The 18,954-nt window shown below is 43.1% G+C and overlaps 1 protein-coding gene across 2 annotated transcripts in view; it reads left to right on the forward strand.

Moving 5' to 3' along the window:
- The first annotated feature begins 11,679 nt into the window (after positions 1–11,679).
- The window catches only part of DSCAM (DS cell adhesion molecule), a 518,766-nt gene continuing 511,491 nt past the window's right edge, over positions 11,680–18,954 (forward strand). For both annotated transcript variants that reach the window (XM_077293859.1, XM_077293860.1), the window contains exon 1: positions 11,680–12,405. In XM_077293859.1, the coding sequence (XP_077149974.1) occupies positions 12,363–12,405 (43 nt within the window). In that variant the 5' untranslated portion in view covers positions 11,680–12,362. The remainder of the gene's footprint in view (positions 12,406–18,954) is intronic.

Consider the following 18,954-nt stretch of genomic DNA (forward strand, 5'->3'; position numbering starts at 1 on the left):
CAACGGATGAAACGTGAGGCCATCCGTCGCTAATACAAGTCTATAAGAAAAAAACATCCGGCGGTATCAGTTGTCGGATACGTTTTTTTCAAAATTCGATGGATAGCAAAAAACTGATGTGTGAAAGGGGCCTTAGGCCTTTTTATGCGCGCACTAAGCTGATTTTATTGATATCATTTTGGGGTAGTTTGACATTTTGATTGGTTTTTGGTGTACATTTTTTGGGGGGAAGTGCTGTGATTGGAAAACAAGTTATGGTGTGTTAGGTGCCAAGTTCCCGCCGCTGTATGGGGGGAATCTCGAACTATCTCTGCTGTGGTCTCCCATTCTCCTCCAGCCGCAGTGGAGCCTGCTCAGCAGAGACGTGGGTCCCAGTGTTTGGCTCAAGCTGATTACTGTTGTCCTTCCAGGCTCAGCCATTGTAACCAGTACTGATCAGTGGCAAGCAGGCATCCCTGGGACTAAGACCTGCTTTTCTTCTTCTGAGCATGCCCAAGGGACGACCTGTCATTGGAGGTCGGGGGTCACATGCTCAGGTCCTGTAGCAGCTCCTATTGGACCACTAGGAAGGTCCCGGAGAGCTTCCGCTATAAAAGGTTCGCACGGCCATGCGCTAGTATAGACTTACTAAGGTGTGTGTGAATGTATGCCTGTTGATGGATGAAAGCTCCGAATCATTCCCATCCCTAGAGTTGTTGACTGCTCACGAATGATGATGTAATCTAGTGCCAGACAGTGCTATCCAAACACAAGAGCACGATCCTTACAGTGTCTATCCAGCAGCGACCGCCAGTGCGGCGCCGTGCATAATTAGTGTTCTTTCCTGGCCCTAGACAGGGTGGTTAGTGGCGTCCGCCAGAGCGGCAAATGTTTGTTTTTCCCTGGCACTCCTTTAGCGGCGCTGAGCACTAATGGTCTAGAGGGACTCTTTCCCCAGTCCTTGGGGCACAGTTCTGTGACCTCGCCCTAGTGCTCACTCTCCGGTTCGGCGGCTCTGTGAAGCAACAGGTGTTCGTTTCCCTTTTCATACCGGGTGACGCTAACCCGTGCGTGAACACGTTATACCGCCGTATTGTGTCCGCCATTACTTAGTAGCAGGTTCCATCTCTGCACGGTGGACCCCGGGCTGCGAACGCACCTCTTATCACTCATTATATTATTTGGTGCGTTCCGCCAGCCCTACCATTGTGTCTCAAGTTTATATTTATTTTTGACTTTTAACATAGTTTAAAAATTTTTACATTTTGATAGTTTGAACTTTTTTAACAATGTTTATTTTTTAAAATTATTTTTATTTGGGATTAAAATAGGGTGTTTTGAAATTTTATTTTTAATATTTTTGTAATTTTAATTTTTTATTTTAAACTTATTTCTCTGGTCCCCTCAGACTTCCCCTCCTGCAGATTCTTAGGCTATGTGCACATTCTGCGGATTTGCCTCTGGAATTTTTTGTGCGGATTCTGCATCTCTTGGCAGAAAACGCAGGTGCGGATTTGGTGCGGATTTCTTGCGTTTTTACCCCTGCTGATTTCTATAATGGAATGGGTACAAAAACGCTGCAGATCCGCACCATTAGCACAGCATTTTTTTTTCATTGATTTACCTTGTACTGTAAATCACTTGCGGATCTGCAGCGTTTCTGCACAGTAAAAAACGCTGCGGATCCGCAGGAAATCCGCAACATGTGCACATAACCTTAAGGTACCTTCACACGAAGCGACGCTGCAGCGATAGCGACAACGATGCCGATCGCTGCAGCGTCGCTGTTTGATCGCTGGGGAGCTGTCACACAGACCGCTCTCCAGCGACCAACGATGCCGAGGTCCCCGGGTAACCAGGGTAAACATCGGGTTGCTAAGCGCAGGGCCGCGCTTAGTAACCCGATGTTTACCCTGGTTACCAGCGTAAAAGTAAAAAAAACAAACAGTACATACTCACCTGCGCGTCCCCCAGCGTCTGCTTCCTGACACTGACTGAGCTCCGGCCCTAACAGCACAGCGGTGACGTCACCGCTGTGCTTTCACTTTCACTTTAGGGCTGGCGCTCAGTCAGTGTGGGAAGTAGACGCTGGGGGACGCGCAGGTGAGTATGTACTGTTTGTTTCTTTTACTTTTACGCTGGTAACCAGGGTAAACATCAGGTTACTAAGCGCGGCCCTGCGCTTGGTAACCCGATGTTTACCCTGGTTACCAGTGTAAAACATTGCTGGTATCGTTGCTTTTGCTTTCAAACACAACGATACACGGCGATCGGACGACCAAATAAAGTTCTGGACTTTATTCAGCGACCAGCGACATCACAGCAGGATCCTGATCGCTGCTGCGTGTCAAACTAAACGATATCGCTAGCGAGGACGCTGCAACGTCACGGATCGCTAGCGATATCGTTACAAAGTCGTTTCGTGTGAAGGTACCTTTAGGCTAGTTTCACACTAGCGTCGGGAACAACCCGTCGCTGTGCGTCGGGCCGATGTTCCCGACGCTAGGGTGGTCTCCGCCGCACAACGGGGGCAGCGGATGCATTTTTCCCACGCATCCGCTGCCCCATTGTGAGGTGCGGGGAAGTGCGGGGAGGTGGGGGCGGAGTTCCGGCCGCGCATGCGCGGTCGGAAGAAGTGGACCGTCGGGAGCAAAAAACGTTTTTTTCTCCCGACGGTCCGCTACCACACGCCCAAGCGTCGCAAAACGGACGCGACGTTTGGCAATGCGTCGCAAATGCGTCGCTAATGTTAGTCTATGACGAAAAAACGTATCCAGCAAGAACTTTTGCTGGATGCGTATTTTCGGCAAAACGACGCATTTGCGACGTATTGCAGTTAACGCTAGTGTGAAACTAGCCTTCGTTGCTGTCCACCTGTGTAAATGGCAATCGAAACAGTGACATCTGGTGGCTATCTTTGGGTCCTGCATTCAATTAATTTATTAAAAATTCTGAGAAATTTTGCTCGCATGGTGACTAGGCTAAATACATCTCCATTATGGATTAACATGCCTCCAAATTTACAGCAAATTGCAACTAGTTATATTTGAAATGACTTAAACTGACTTCTTGAATATCTCTGCGTCGCATCTTACTTTAATAGGCATCTTCTCAAAACAAAGAAAGCTTAAGTCATCATCTATTTTCCTGGGGTCTGGTGCTATGATGTTTGCTGCTATGTAACCTTACCCTGAATTTTTGTGCCACCTACATCTATTTTGTGAGATGAAACCATACACTCAATGGAGCAGGTAAAGCCACAAGGTGATCACCAGAAGGGGGAGCTAGCTGCGTATATTTTTATATTCTAATGTAATGTATGAAATTCATTGGGAGATGCAGAAATCCAATGAGAACTGTAGAAATATGTATGCAGTGAGCTCCCCCTTGTGGCAGCGTCCGACAGCCTGAATTTATAATTTTTGCATTTTTGGTTATGTGTAGAAAAAGTAGTAGGTTGTGATTGTGAAAAGGCACTGTGCTGACATTTTTTATTAGGGGTATACTCTTAAAGAACTGTTATGAAAGGCAATTTGGATATAGGGGTTGTCTGTACTTGTGAGTGGGGTTTAAGTATAATTTTGCATATTGTATTTTATGAAAATAAGTTCTAAAACATTATGGGGGGAGAGAGGAGGAATTTATATCGTAAGGCCGGAGTCACACTACCGTATAATAAGGCCGAGTGCTATGCGATAAAACATCACATAGCACTCAGCCCAGTGTTAATCTATGGGGCAGATCACATCTGCGATTGGGTGTGAGTGACAACGCACATCACTCAGATATCATCCGAGTGCAGTGCGATATACGCAGACGCCGGCAGCGGAGGAGATGGAGAAATTACTTTTTCCACCTCCTCTGCAGCTGTGCTCTGATCCTCCCTGTGCGAGAGGTTCGGAGCACAGACGCATGACACTCAGCTCCCGTTCGCAGCAGGGCAAGAGCCGAGGGTCATTAGCATATCGCATTCAATGCTCTTGCATCAGATGCCATACGCTAGTGTGACTCTGGCATAACTAAAAAAAAGTTACTTTTTTAATGGGAGGGGCTTGGTCTGAGAGCAGGCAGAGTTTAGCAAGAGGGGTTTAGTCTAAGAGTGGGCAGAGTTTGACAGGATGGATGTGGTCTAAGGGTGTGCATGGTCTAGCAGGACGAGTGTGGTCTCAATGTGGGCAAGGATTTACTAGTAGAGTCTTGTCCAATAGTGGGTAGAGTCTTATATAAGGTATGAGGTGAGAGAGGGCATGTCTAACAACATGGAGCAGTCTGACAGTGGGCAGGGTTTAACAACAGGGAATGGTCTGAGAATGTGCAGGGTTTAACAACTGAGAGTGGGTAGGGTTTAACAACTGAGAGTGAGCAGGGTTTAACAACTGAGTGGGTAGGGTTTAACAACTGAGAGTGGGTAGGGTTTAACAACTGAGAGTGGGTAGGGTTTAACAACTGAGAGTGGGTAGGGTTTAACAACAGAGTTGTCTGAGAGTGGGCAGGGTCTAACAACTGAGAGTGGGCAGGGTTTAACAACTGAGAGTGAGCAGGGTTTAACAACTGAGAGTGTGTAGGGTTTAACAACTGAGAGTGGGTAGGGTTTAACAACTGAGAGTGGGTAGGGTTTAACAACAGAGTTGTCTGAGAGTGGGCAGGGTCTAACAACAGGCAGTATGAGATTGGGCAGGGTCTAACAACTGAGAGTGGGCAGGGTTTAACAACAGAGAGTGGTCTGAGAGTGGGCAGGAGTTTAACAACTGAGAGTGGGCAGGGTTTAACAACAGAGAGTGGTCTGAGAGTGGGCAGGGTTTAACAACTGAGAGTGGGCAGGGTTTAACAACTGAGGGTGGGCAGGGTTTAACAACAGAGAGTGGTCTGAGAGTGGGTAGGGTTTAACAACAGAGTGGGCAGGGTTTAACCCCTTTCTGTCATTAGACGTACTATTCCGTCCATGTGGGGTGGGCCCTACTTCCCAAGGACGGAATAGTACGTCATACGCGATCGGCCGCGCTCACGGGGGGAGCGCGGCCGATCGCGGCCGGGTGTCAGCTGCATATCGCAGCTGACATCCGGCACTATGTGCCAGGAGCGGTCACGGACCGCCCCCGGCACATTAACCCCCGGCACACCGCGATCAAACATGATCGCGATGTGCCGGCGGTGCAGGGAAGCATCGCGCAGGGAGGGGGCTCCCTGCGGGCTTCCCTGAGCCCCCCGCAGCAATGCGATGTGATCGCGTTGCTGCGAGGGTCTTACCTCCCTCCCTGCCTGCTCCAGACCCGGATCCAAGATGGCCGCGGATCCGGGTCCTGCAGGGAGGGAGGTGGCTTCACAGAAGCCTGCTCAGAGCAGGCACTGTGAAGCAGCCTGCACTTCTCGCAGATCGGTGATCTGTCAGAGTGCTATGCAAACTGACAGATCACCGATCTGTATTGTCCCCCCCTGGGGCAAAGTAAAAAAGTAAAAAAAAAAATTTCCAAATGTGTAAAAAAAAAAAAAAAAAAATATTCCAAAATAATGAAAAAAAAAAAATATTATTCCCATAAATACATTTCTTTATCTAAATAAAATAAAAAAAACAATAAAAGTACACATATTTAGTATCGCCGCGTCCGTAATGACCCGACCTATAAAACTGGCCCACTAGTTAACCCCTTCAGTAAACACCGTAAGAAAAAAAAAAAAAAAACGAGGCAAAAAACAACGCTTTATTATCATACCGCCGAACAAAAAGTGGAATAACACGCGATCAAAAAGACTGATATAAATAACCATGGTACCGCTGAAAACGTCATCTTGTCCCGCAAAAAACGAGCCGCCATACAGCATCATCAGCAAAAAAATTAAAAAGTTATAGTCCTGAGAATAAAGCGATACCAAAATAATTATTTTTTCTATAAAATAGTTTTTATCGTATAAAAGCGCCAAAACATAAAAAAAATGATATAAATGAGATATCGCTGTAATCGTACTGACCCGACGAATAAAACTGCTTTATCAATTTTACCAAACGCGGAACGGTATAAACGCCTCCCCAAAAAGAAATTCATGAATAGCTGGTTTTTGATCACTCTGCCTCACAAAAATCGGAATATAAAGCGATCAAAAAATGTCACGTGTCCGAAAATGTTACCAATAAAAACGTCAACGCATCCCGCAAAAAACAAGATCTCACATGACTCTGTGGACTCAAATATGGAAAAATTACAGCTCTCAAAATGTGGTAACGCAAAAAATATTTTTTGCAATGAAAAGCGTCTTTCAGTGTGTGACGGCTGCCAATCATAAAAATCCGCTAAAAAACCCGCTATAAAAGTAAATCAAACCCCCCTTCATCACCCCCTTAGTTAGGGAAAAATAAAAAAATTAAAAAATGTATTTATTTCCATTTTCCCATTAGGGTTAGGGTTAGGGCTAGAGTTAGGACTAGAGTTAGGGCTAGGGTTATTGCTAGGGTTAGGGCTAGGGTTGGGGCTAGGGTTGGGGCTACAGTTAGGGTTGGGGCTAAAGATAGGGTTAGGGTTTGGATTACATTTACGGTTGGGAATAGGGTTGGGTGTGTCTGGGTTAGAGGAGTGGTTAGGGTTACTGTTGGGATTAGGGTAAGGGGTGTGTTTGGATTAGGGTTTCAGTTATAATTGGGGGGTTTCCACTGTTCAGGCACATCAGGGGCTTTCCAAACGGGATATGGCATCCGATTTGAATTCCAGCCAATTCTGCGTTGAAAAAGGAAAACAGTGCTCCTTCCCTTCCGAGCTCTCCCGTGTGCCCAAACAGGGGTTTACCCCAACATATGGGGTATCAGCGTACTCAGGACAAATTGGACATCATCTTTTGGGGTCCAATTTCTCCTGCTACCCTTGGGAAAATACAAAACTGGGGGCCAAAAAATAAGTTTTGTGGGAAAAAAAGGATTTTTTATTTTCACGGCTCTGCGTTGTAAACTGTAGTGAAACACTTGGGGGTTCAAAGTTCTCACAACACATCTAGATAAGTTCCTTGGGGGGTCTAGTTTCCAATATGGGGTCACTTGTGGGGGGTTTGTACTGTTTGGGTACATCAGGGGCTCTGCAAATGCAACGTGACGCCTGCAGACCAATCCATTTAAGTCTGCATTCCAAATGGCGCTCCTTCCCTTCCGAGCTCTGTCATGCGCCCAAACAGTGGTTCCCCCCCACATATCGGGTATCAGCATACTCAGGACAAATTGGACAACAAATTTTGGGGTCCAATTTATCCTGTTACCCTTGTGACAATACAAAACTGGGGGCTAAAAAATCATTTTTGTGAAAAAAAAAAGAATTTATTTTCACGGCTCTGCGTTATAAACTGTAGTGAAACACTTGGGGGTTCAAAGTTCTCACAACACATCTAGATAAGTTCCTTGGGGGGTCTAGTTTCCAATATGGGGTCACTTGTGGGGGGTTTGTACTGTTTGGGTACATCAGGGGCTCTGCAAATGCAACGTGACGCCTGCAGACCAATCCATTTAAGTCTGCATTCCAAATGGCGCTCCTTCCCTTCCGAGCTCTGTCATGCGCCCAAACAGTGGTTCCCCCCCACATATCGGGTATCAGCATACTCAAGACAAATTGGACAACAACTTTTGGGGTCCAATTTCTCCTGTTACCCTTGTGAAAATACAAAACTGGGGGCTAAAAAATCATTTTTGTGAAAAAAAAAAGAATTTATTTTCATGGCTCTGCGTTATAAACTGTAGTGAAACACTTGGGGGTTCAAAGTTCTCACAACACATCTAGATAAGTTCCTTGGGGGGTCTAGTTTCCAATATGGGGTCACTTGTGGGGGGTTTGTACTGTTTGGGTACATCAGGGGCTTTGCAAATGCAACGTGACGCCTGCAGACCAATCCATTTAAGTCTGCATTCCAAATGGCGCTCCTTCCCTTCCGAGCTCTGTCATGCGCCCAAACAGTGGTTCCCCCCACATATCGGGTATCAGCATACTCAGGACAAATTGGACAACAAATTTTGGGGTCCAATTTATCCTGTTACCCTTGTGAAAATACAAAACTGGGGGCTAAAAAATCATTTTTGTGAAAAAAAAAAAGAATTTATTTTCACAGCTCTGCGTTATAAACTGTAGTGAAACACTTGGGGGTTCAAAGCTCTCAAAACACATCTAGATAAGTTCCTTAGGGGGTCTACTTTCCAAAATGGTGTCACTTGTGGGGGGTTTTAATGTTTAGGCACATCAGGGGCTCTGCAAACGCAACATGGCATCCCATCTTAATTCCAGTCAATTTTGCATTGAAAAGTAAAATAGCGCTCCTTCCCTTCCGAGCTCTGCTATGCGCCCAAACAGTGGTTTACCCCCACATATGGGGTATCGTCGTACTCAGGACAAATTGCACAACAACTTTTGTGCTCTAATTTCTTCTCTTACCCTTGGGGAAATAAAAAAATGGGGGCGAAAAGATCATTTTTGTGAAAAAATATGATTTTTTATTTTTACGGCTCTGCATTATAAACTTCTGTGAAGCACTTGTTGGGTCAAAGTGCTCACCACACATCTAGATAAGTTCCTTAGGGGGTCTACTTTCCAAAATGGTGTCACTTGTGGGGGGTTTCAATGTTTAGGCACATCAGGAGCTCTCCAAACGCAACATGACGTCCCATCTCAATTCCAGTCAATTTTGCATTGAAAAGTCAAATGGCGCTCCTTCCCTTCCGAGCTCTGCCCTGCGCCCAAACAATGGTTTACACCCACATATGGGGTATCAGCGTACTCAGGACAAATTGCAAAACAATTTTTGGGGTCCAATTTCTTCTCTTACCCTTGGGAAAATAAAAAATTGGGGGCGAAAAGATCATTTTTGTGAAAAAATATGATTTTTTATTTTTACGGCTCTGCATTATAAACTTCTGTGAAGCACTTGTTGGGTCAAAGTGCTCACCACACATCTAGATAAGTTCCTTAGGGGGTCTACTTTCCAAAATGGTGTCACTTGTGGGGGGTTTCAATGTTTAGGCACATCAGGGGCTCTCCAAATGCAACATGGCGTCCCATCTCAATTCCAGTCAATTTTGCATTGAAAAGTCAAATGGCGCTCCTTCCCTTCCGAGCTCTGCGCTGCGCCCAAACAATGGTTTACACCCACATATGGGGTATCAGCGTACTCAGGACAAATTGCACAACAATTTTTGGGGTCCAATTTCTTCTCTTACCCTTGGGAAAATAAAAAATTGGGGGTGAAAAGATCATTTTTGTGAAAAAATATGATTTTTTATTTTTACCGCTCTGCATTATAAACTTCTGTGAAGCACTTGTTGGGTCAAAGTGCTCACCACACATCTAGATAAGTTCCTTAGGGGGTCTACTTTCCAAAATGGTGTCACTTGTGGGGGGTTTCAATGTTTAGGCACATCAGGGGCTCTCCAAATGCAACATGGCGTCCCATCTCAATTCCAGTCAATTTTGCATTGAAAAGTCAAATGGCGCTCCTTTCCTTCCGAGCTCTGCCATGCGCCCAAACAGTGGATTACCCCCACATATGGGGTATCAGCATACTCAGGACAAATTGTACAACAAATTTTGGGGTCTGTTTTCTCCTGTTACCCTTGGTAAAATAAAATGAATTGGATCTGAAATAAATTTTGTGTGAAAAAAAGTTAAATGTTCATTTTTATTTAAACATTCCAAAAATTCCTGTGAAACACCTGAAGGGTTAATAAACTTCTTGAAAGTGGTTTTGAGTACCTTGAGGGGTGCAGTTTTTAGAATGGTGTCACACTTGGGTATTTTCTATCATATAGACCCCTCAAAATGACTTCAAATGAGATGTGGTCCCTAAAAAAAAATGGTGTTGTAAAAATGAGAAATTGCTGGTCAACTTTTAACCCTTATAACTCCGTCACAAAAAAAAATTTTGGTTCCAAAATTGTGCTGATGTAAAGTAGACATGTGGGAAATGTTACTTATTAAGTATTTTGCGTGACATATGTCTGTGATTTAAGGGCATAAAAATTAAAAGTTGGAAAATTGCGAAATTTTCAAAATTTTCGCCAAATATTCGTTTTTTTCACAAATAAACGCAACTTATATCGAAGAAATTTTACCACTATCATGAAGTACAATATGTCACGAGAAAACAATGTCAGAATCGCCAAGATCCGTTGAAGCGTTCCAGAGTTATAACCTCATAAAGGGACAGTGGTCAGAATTGTAAAAATTGGCCCGGTCATTAACGTGCAAACCACCCTTGGGGGTGAAGGGGTTAACAACAGGGAGTGGTCTGAGAGTGGGCAGGGTCTAACAACAGGCAGTATGAGATTGGGCAGGTTTAACAACTGAGACTGGGCCGGGTTTAACAACAGAGAGTGGTCTGAGAGTGGGCAGGAGTTTAACAACTGTGAGTGGGCAAGGTTTAACAACTGAGAGTGGGCAGGGTTTAACAACAGGGAGTGGTCTGAGAGTGGGCAGGGTCTAACAACAGGCAGTATGAGACTGGGCCGGGTTTAACAACAGAGAGTGGTCTGAGAGTGGGCAGGGTTTAACAAAAGAGAGTGCATGGCCGAACGAGTTCAACGGTGTATGGGAGAGTCGGCTGAGATGGCTGTCAGTCTAACAATCGTCTGACAGCCATCTAATGTGTGTGTCCGGCTTTACTGTCAGGTTTCCGTATAGATTACCATTGATCACAGGAATCCAAGCAAGGGGCTGACGCTTTGTGATTGCCTTATTGTCAAGGGATTCTTGAAACTAATGTCTTGAGGTGTTGGATGTAGTATTTTTTTTGTGGTGATACTTTTCCTTTAAAGCGGGTTGATACTCTCTTATTCTGAAATCTTAGGATGGTAAATAAATCAGTCACAAAATAGAAACACTGATGCTCTGAGACACATGACAAAACACATTACCAGACTGAAAAATTAACAGCCGAAAAAAAAAAATATTGCCTCTGAGCTCAGCCAATCACATGCCTCCTGGGGAATATCATTGTAAATAAAAAAAAAAAATAAAAAAAATCAATGCTTAATAAAAAGTCTGGTGCTTCTTCTGTATGTTCTAACCCGTGCTGTGACACTGTGCTCAAAGAGGCTTATTAACATGTACATTTTACAAAATTACGATGTCCTTCCCCATGTTTTTGGAAACATTTCGAAAGAAATCATGATGAAAAAAAAATACTAACAGGGCAACAATTAAAATTTAAATATGGAACTTTAAAACCTAAATCTAAAAATGAATAAATAAAATCGCCATATTAAAAAGATCTGTGATGATAATTGCTAAATGGAAGAAAAGTCAGTTTTAAGTAGTCAACGTCATATACAACGACTATTTATTTTTTTAATTGGCAAATTCCTGGCTAAAATTTGAAAAATGAAGGGAAAAAAAATATAAAATATATATATATATATATATATATATATATATATATATATATATATATATATATATATATATATATATATATATATATATTTTATTATTGTTAGAAATACATCTGTTCTGCATTTCACTTATATAAAATACATAAAATTCAACTAAATAATAAAAAAAAAATATTTAAATATTGGAAATGATTAGCGGACCAGGTTTATGAAGTGACATCCATTCAGATATAAGGAATCAGGAAAAAAACAACCCTGCAGCTTGTCGCACCAATAAAAATGGAGCAGGGGTTGGGTAAGAAAAAAAAAACAACCTGCACTCGCAGGACTGCTGCTGTCGCACCAGCACCGCCGCTTTTGCAGAAAGTTCACGAAGCGCGCTGGTCTTTCTGGGGTTTTTATTTGGTCCTCGCTATGGATGCGCTCGGTTGCTTAGAAGCTGCACGTTGACAGAGAGGGAGACCCATGAAAGGGTTAACGCTCTCCTCTTCTGCACAGAGGCAGAGGGATCAATCTGATTATAGCTGAAGAAGAGGAAAGATGCGCTTGCTTGTCTGCCTGCTGCCTGGATCTGGTGGTTGAAGGTTATGTCTGAGGGTTGATTTACATTTTTTTTTCTCCTTTTTATTTTTTTTTTTTAATTGTTTTCCATTTTTACATACAGATATTATTGCACGCAGGGATGGTCTTGTGCTTGCATTTAAGGATTTTTCACCTGTGGACCTGAGCCTGGTGCTGTTTCTTTTGCATGTGAAGAACACACCTGGGTTTAAAGCACCCGCCTCCCTTCTCCTGTAGCAGCCGTTGTCCTCCCTGTATCCTACAGCCGGCCAGACCATCCATCCATCTATCTCTGGACCTAAAAATATCCGTCCACGGAGCCTCTATCACCAGGTTTAGAGGACGATCAGCCCCCCTGATCTGCAGGAGCTTGGAACATTTCTGCTGGGAGAATTAACCTTGCCGTTCACACATAAAAGGGGAAATCAAGAGCTGAAAGAGGCTGAGCCTGGAGCGGTGAGGATTTGACAGGAGCATGTGGATACTGGCCGTCTTCTTGTTCCAAAGCATCGTAAATGGTGAGCAACCTTACGCTATAACCCCCTTATTCCTTCCAGCCGATCGGTACAGGATGGCAGCTAATTACAGAAAGGCAAAAATCCCCCTCCCCTTCTCCCCATCCATCCCCTCCGTCATACGGTTATTACTGCCGAAGAGAAAAATGCTCGGTAATCATTTAGACTAGCGGCACAGATGTTGCAGAGCTGAGTTGGTCTGGTTTATCTGCAGTCCTATGTTAAAAAAACAACAACAAAAAACAGTCAGGTGACAAAGTCAGCACTGCTCGATCTGTATCCGATTTGCAGAGGTTCGATATGGATCGGAGTGTAGATTGGATTGGATTGGATTGCAGCCGTCGCTGTCATTGGTCGTCGTTCAGGGCGCAACATAGGATCCGGCTCAGTGGCTGCAGCCAGACGGCAGCCGGGATATTGTGCTGCTGTACATGTGACCGACACATACCTGTATACATATATCTACAGTACTGGATATAGGGGAGGGAGGGGCGGGTACATATATGTCATCTATCATGTGTATGGGAGGGAGAGTGGGAGATATCCCTATATAGGAGATCGTATGTGTGTGTATAATATATATATGTGTGTGTATATTATATAATTATATACACACGAATGCATATGTATACTTACATACCTGCGTGAGTATATATACATTGATATGCATGCATCTGTGTATTCTTTTTCCCCACATCTGTATAAACCTGAAGTAGTCTGTGAAATTTACAAAAAATATTTTCTCGCTTGATTTATCATTGTCACACTGCATTAAAGGTTTAAAGTTGAAATGGCCAAGGGAAATAAATTCACGCTGCATTTAGACAAAGTAAAAAAAAAAAAGTGCTTGTACGTACGTATGTAATAAATAAATATATAATATAAAATAATAGATGTAGCAAGTATAGAAGCCGACTAAAACATCTGTTGTATATACAAAGAATATCTAAAATATAAATAATAGGCATGGATGATATAGGAAAGCTTATATGTGTGTTTGTGTATATATATATATATATATATATATATATATATATATATATATATATATATATATATATATATATATATATAATAAGAAAAATCATGAAACTATTCTAACAAAAAAAAAAATGCTTGTTATACGTGAGCCCTCAATGTATTGCATTTACACTAGAGTATCCGAAAGGAAGGAAAAATAAAAAAAAACTATGCACCATATATTGTAGGGTGGATGTGTGAATTTTTTTAATTTTGAGCCTTCGTTCCCCTGACACATATATAATTGTAGCCCTTAAATAATCATCTGCCTGTACTGCACCGAAGACTTAAGTGGGGGTTGTAAAATTAATCTCAACCATCACCCCTCCATGGATCAGACAAGAGGAAGGGTTCAGAATTTTCAAGATTCTGCCCACCCTCCTCCCCCATTTAAATCTTGAGGTCTGGCTTTTTTTACATCTCTGTCACCTGCAGCTGAAGCCGCCATAACGCATTGCAGGAGATAGGCCTTGGAGAGCGGATGGTGATGGCTGATGGGTAGCCGCAGTCCGTTCAGGGGCTTCTGAGAATTTTTGACACATAATTTAACCAAAAGTATAGAAACGTATAATTATTTTTTTTGGGGGGGTGGTATTAGCAAATCATTCTTAAAATGAGTTGGATGATAATATTATATGTATTTGTACATTTTGTTGTATTTCCTCCTTCTGTCACAGAGACAGAGAACTGCCAGGGCATTGAGGCTGTAACAGGGTCCACGGAGAGCAGGCCGGGCCCCAGGTTAGCTTCCTGCCCTCTTTTAATGCAGAGCTACCGGATTTATAATGTAAGCAAGGGAGGGGATCATAGATATTGAGGAGCAGGGGACAAATACTAGGGCTTGGTGGTAATGTCGACAATCACTAGAAGGGGGATCGCTCTACTGTTAGTTCCCTCCTGGCATTGAGCTCTCATTTTGCCCTCTTCTTTTTTTATGGGGGACTCATGGGCAGTTTTTCTATAAGACTGTATTCACACAGTTAAAGGGATTCTCTAAAGTGTGAGACGCCATGGCAGACCTGGCCCATCCTGGTTGGCCATTAAGTTGAACGTCCGGCATGTAAGGCTATGTTCACACGGTGCGGTTTTTGCTGCGGATCCGCAGCGGAATTGCACTGCGGATCCGCAGCAGTTTTCCATGTAGGTTACAGTACAATGTAACCCAATGGAAAAAAGGACCCCCTGTGCCGACGATCCTTTTTTCCACAGGCAAATCCGCAGCGGTTTTGCCTGCAGAAAAAAGAAGTACCATGTCAATTCTTTCTGCAGATTCCGCTGCGGGTTTCCAGCAGCACCAATAGGAAACTGCATTTGGAAACCCGCAGTGGAATCCACAGAAGAAAAAGGATCAAAAACCGCAGCTAAAATCAGCGCTGAATTTAGCTGCGGTTTTTCAAAACAGGACCTGAAAAAAAAAAGGATGAAAAAAAGGATCGTGTGAACGTAGCCTAATTCCTCATTTATCCTGCAGAGGCCACTGCAGTGAAAACGTATAGCCAGTCATAGCTAATAAAATGTGATCGCTACTGATTAATGGACCCAAAGCAGTCAGCTGATAACTATCCTGACTATAGGGCACATGGACTTTATAAGGGGGGGGGGGGGTCCGACTCTGAATGGTTGACATTGCTCCAAAAATTAATTGCTGTAAATTGCAGATTTAGGGGTATTGATCCTGCCATGTTCATTGCTTTTGTACAAGGGAATATATTGGATACTCAAATTCTCATGGGTCATCTAATGACAGACCGGGGAGTGGCAGGTGGTGTCCTCAAAACCAGGGCAGTATAATATCTAATCAGGGCTGCTTAGACCATTAACTGTTTATAGGAATACATGACAAATAAATAGGATTTAAGGCTTTGTGGGGATAATGGAAAATGGGCCTAAAACGAGAAACATGAACGAGCATTCATAGCTTTAAAAGGAGGTTTTCCAGGATTCTGATATTAATGAATTTCCCCTTGAGTAGGCCATGGGAGAGTGACTCGTGGTACTTCGATACCTTCATTGCTTGCCATGTACATCGCCGCCCCTTCTGTAGTGGCTATACCTGGTACTGCAACTCAGTCCCTTTTTTAGTGACTATGTCTGAGCTGCAAATCCAGTATGACTGCAGTGACCTTTTTCACAGGGGAATGTCATCCATCTTCTTTAGCATAGAGAGGATAATAGGAAAGCTCGGTGAAGTATGGTGGTGGCTCAGTGATGCAGTGAAGCATGGTGGTGGCTTGATGATGCATACAGTGAAGCATGGTGGTGGCTCAGTGATGCATGGTGGTGGCTTGATGATGCATACAGTGAAGCATGGTGGTGGCTCGTTAATACTTAAAGTGCAGCATGGTGGTAGCTCGGTGATGCCTACAGTGCTGCATGATTGTTGCTTGGTGATGCCTACAATTCCTATAGTGTTGGAAATATTGGTTCTCGTCCATAATCAAATATCACCAAAAATGGCCGAATAGAGTTTAAAGTAAGTTGCAAGGTAAAGCTGATTCCAGGATTTATCCTTGTATATACAGCTCACCAGTGTTATGACATGTAAACACGTGCACGCCGCAGATTGCCCTCGTCAAGGGTAATTTATGCATTCATATGGCACTTTGGATTTCTCGTCTGCAGATTGAGTTTTGCGCTACTTGAGGGTCTTGCATATTAAGCACATGTTGTAAGTCACCCTGATAGCTCATTATATTAATGTGCAACATATGTGCACATAAATCAACTTGGAAACAAAGAGATACAAGTTTATAGCGTTATATTACATTAAGAAATTACTGTGCGGACCAAAAAACGCATGGAATAAAACGTAAATCTATCTTAAGTGTCTACTGGTGTAAATCTAATCCTCATTTATGGATTTAGGACAGATAACATGACAAGGGGCAACCACCATGTCATACCACCAAACTGGAGGGGCCATACAGTCAGCATGCACAGGTCCTCCATGTGCTTCCATATCAGATCCGTGCCACGTAAGAAACAGTCAAATCTTATTAAAAACTGTGAAAAATAAAAGTTGGGCATTACCGTATATGACAATAGTCTGCATGTTGTGTGTAACCCGAGAATAAAGGTGCCCATGTACCTTAGCCTCATTCAGACATCCATTTTTCACATATGTGTTCTATTTTTGTTTTTCATATTTCTATGATGTGTTTCTATCGTGTTCTATTTTTGATTTTTGATAGACTATGTAACCAATGTATTCTATGGAACTGTTGACATGTTCATGCGGTTTGGCGGACCTTGTGTCGTTGATCAAAATCATTCATAGAAGTCTATGGGTCTGTGAAAATCAAGGACAGCCCTGGGATCGCAGACAATCTGTGCGCTGTCTGTGATTAACACAGGAATGAATAAGAGAAATTTCGCAATTTATTTTTTTCATACATGAAAATCACTGATAAAACTAGGACACTTTTTTTGGATACTTGAAGAAGCACGTCCTTCTGAATGAGGCCTTGCATAGACGTTAGCTGACTCCCCATAGCAGAAGAATATTTGGCGTTCACGTGTTTCAATGAAAAGAGAGGAATAAGCCGCTGCCAGACACCTCTGTCCCTCCAGCAGGGGTGTAACTATAGTGGATGCATAGGTTTCAGTTGCACCCAGTCCCTGCAGCCTAAATGGTCCATTTGGCACATAGGAGAAGACCAAGACTATACTTGGGTGACCTGATGCAGATTTTCATAAAATTATGCTACTACCCTCCAGACCCCTCTGGTGGCTGAATATCTGAATATCTCATGGTCGAACAAGAGGATCGAAAGGACAAATCCTTCTCCTGACATTTTGTCTGGGGCGAGTGAGGAGACCCCCATACACATTAGATGGTTGATTGTCTTTTCTGAAATCAGGGGATTCAGCCAACTTTTCTCTGTGTGTATGTGAGCCTTCAAATGTCATGCACACCAGAGAGTGGCCTTCTGCGCAGTACTGTGGTGCCGTAGGCAGATATTTTGTCGGGGGAGAGTCTGAAGACCCTCGATCACATTGGATGGCCATACGGTCCTGCTCATCAGTGGATTCGGACAGCTGAAATTCAACAGGCTCTCTCCTCGATGTAGTCTATTAGTAGAATACTCTGTAGGCCCCATACACATTAGACTGTCCGCCGATACAATCAATAGCAGCTAGTTTGGACAAATTTAGTCTAATGTGTATGACAGCCCTTAGCTGTGCTACCAATGGCAAGCTATGCCTGTAGGATAAAGGAAGGGAACACTCCGGGAAATCGGACACCTGTATAGATCCACCATGGCCTCATAGAGATCTGTGGGTGCTGCTTTTATGTTTATTTACTACAATACAGTCCTACATCAAATGGCAAACCAATAATATAAAATTCCAATATTTTTAATCCATTTCTTTTTTTTCTTTTCCATTGTTCTCACAGCCGTACACATCGGACTCCCCTAGCTACTTACTGATTTGCTCGATTTCACATTTGCTTAATGTTCTTGTGCAAATACTATATGTGTACATCGTTAATCCCCCCCCTCCGACCACAATTATGAAAACGAGGAGCAATGATTAATGACCACCACTGACTATTTAACTTATTTTCACTATGCCAACAGCAAGGAGCCGCAGCTCTATTTATAGAGAGACTTTTTTTTCCCTTCCTGCCATAGATTGTAAGTTAAGATTGACAGAGCGAGTCACATCCATTGTGAAATGTCTGGAGGATGCACGACAGGGAACACAAAGAGACCAGCGAAGATACAGCCATGTGACTTTTTATTATTTTTTTTTTTTTTCAAGCATACATGCAGTTCCCAGATAGATGAGCTTAGCAATTGAGGATACAGAGGCAGTAGTTGCACCTGAGCCCTGGAATACAGTCGCCATTATTACAGATGGCACATGGTAGTTGGGAGGGACTTGTTACATATCTGGCATTGGGGTCCAAGAGTCACACATTGAGCTTCAACCCAGATAAACAAAAAACTGCACCGCTCCCACCATCACAATCCTACGAGTTGGATCCTACATTTGGATTGTGCTAATATTGAGAAATCTAAGGGTCAGTATCGGATTTAGGCGTCCAGGTTCACGTATGCGTTCTCTCCATGTTTTTCATGGACAGAACACAAGCCCATTCTGGTCTATAAGGCTGCTCATTTCTCCATTATTTTTTTTTTCTTGGACACCTGTTGACCTGAAAAAAAAAGCATAGAAATGTTCATTTTTGGCCAATTTTTGGTATAAGCTTACCCTTAGATTATTGTTGTGCGTTAAAATTTTTAAAAAAGGCCCTCTGAATGATGCTTCCCTTGGAAATTTGCAAAGGATTTTTTCCACATCACGTACTAATTACAAATTTTATAGTTATATCTCTGATTAAATAACCCAGAACGTCATGAGTTAAATTCAATGCAGGCAGCTAAGATTAGACATTTTGATGAAACGCCGCTCCAGCCACGAGAACGTGTCCCGCATTTTCTATGCTTGCATTTGATAATGTCACGATTCCTGTGTAGTCTCTTCTGGCCAGGGCCTCGCCTTGGATACAAAATGTGGCTTAAT

The sequence above is a fragment of the Ranitomeya variabilis genome, chromosome 3 (assembly GCF_051348905.1).
Source record: "Ranitomeya variabilis isolate aRanVar5 chromosome 3, aRanVar5.hap1, whole genome shotgun sequence".
Taxonomy (NCBI): Eukaryota; Metazoa; Chordata; class Amphibia; order Anura; family Dendrobatidae; genus Ranitomeya; species Ranitomeya variabilis.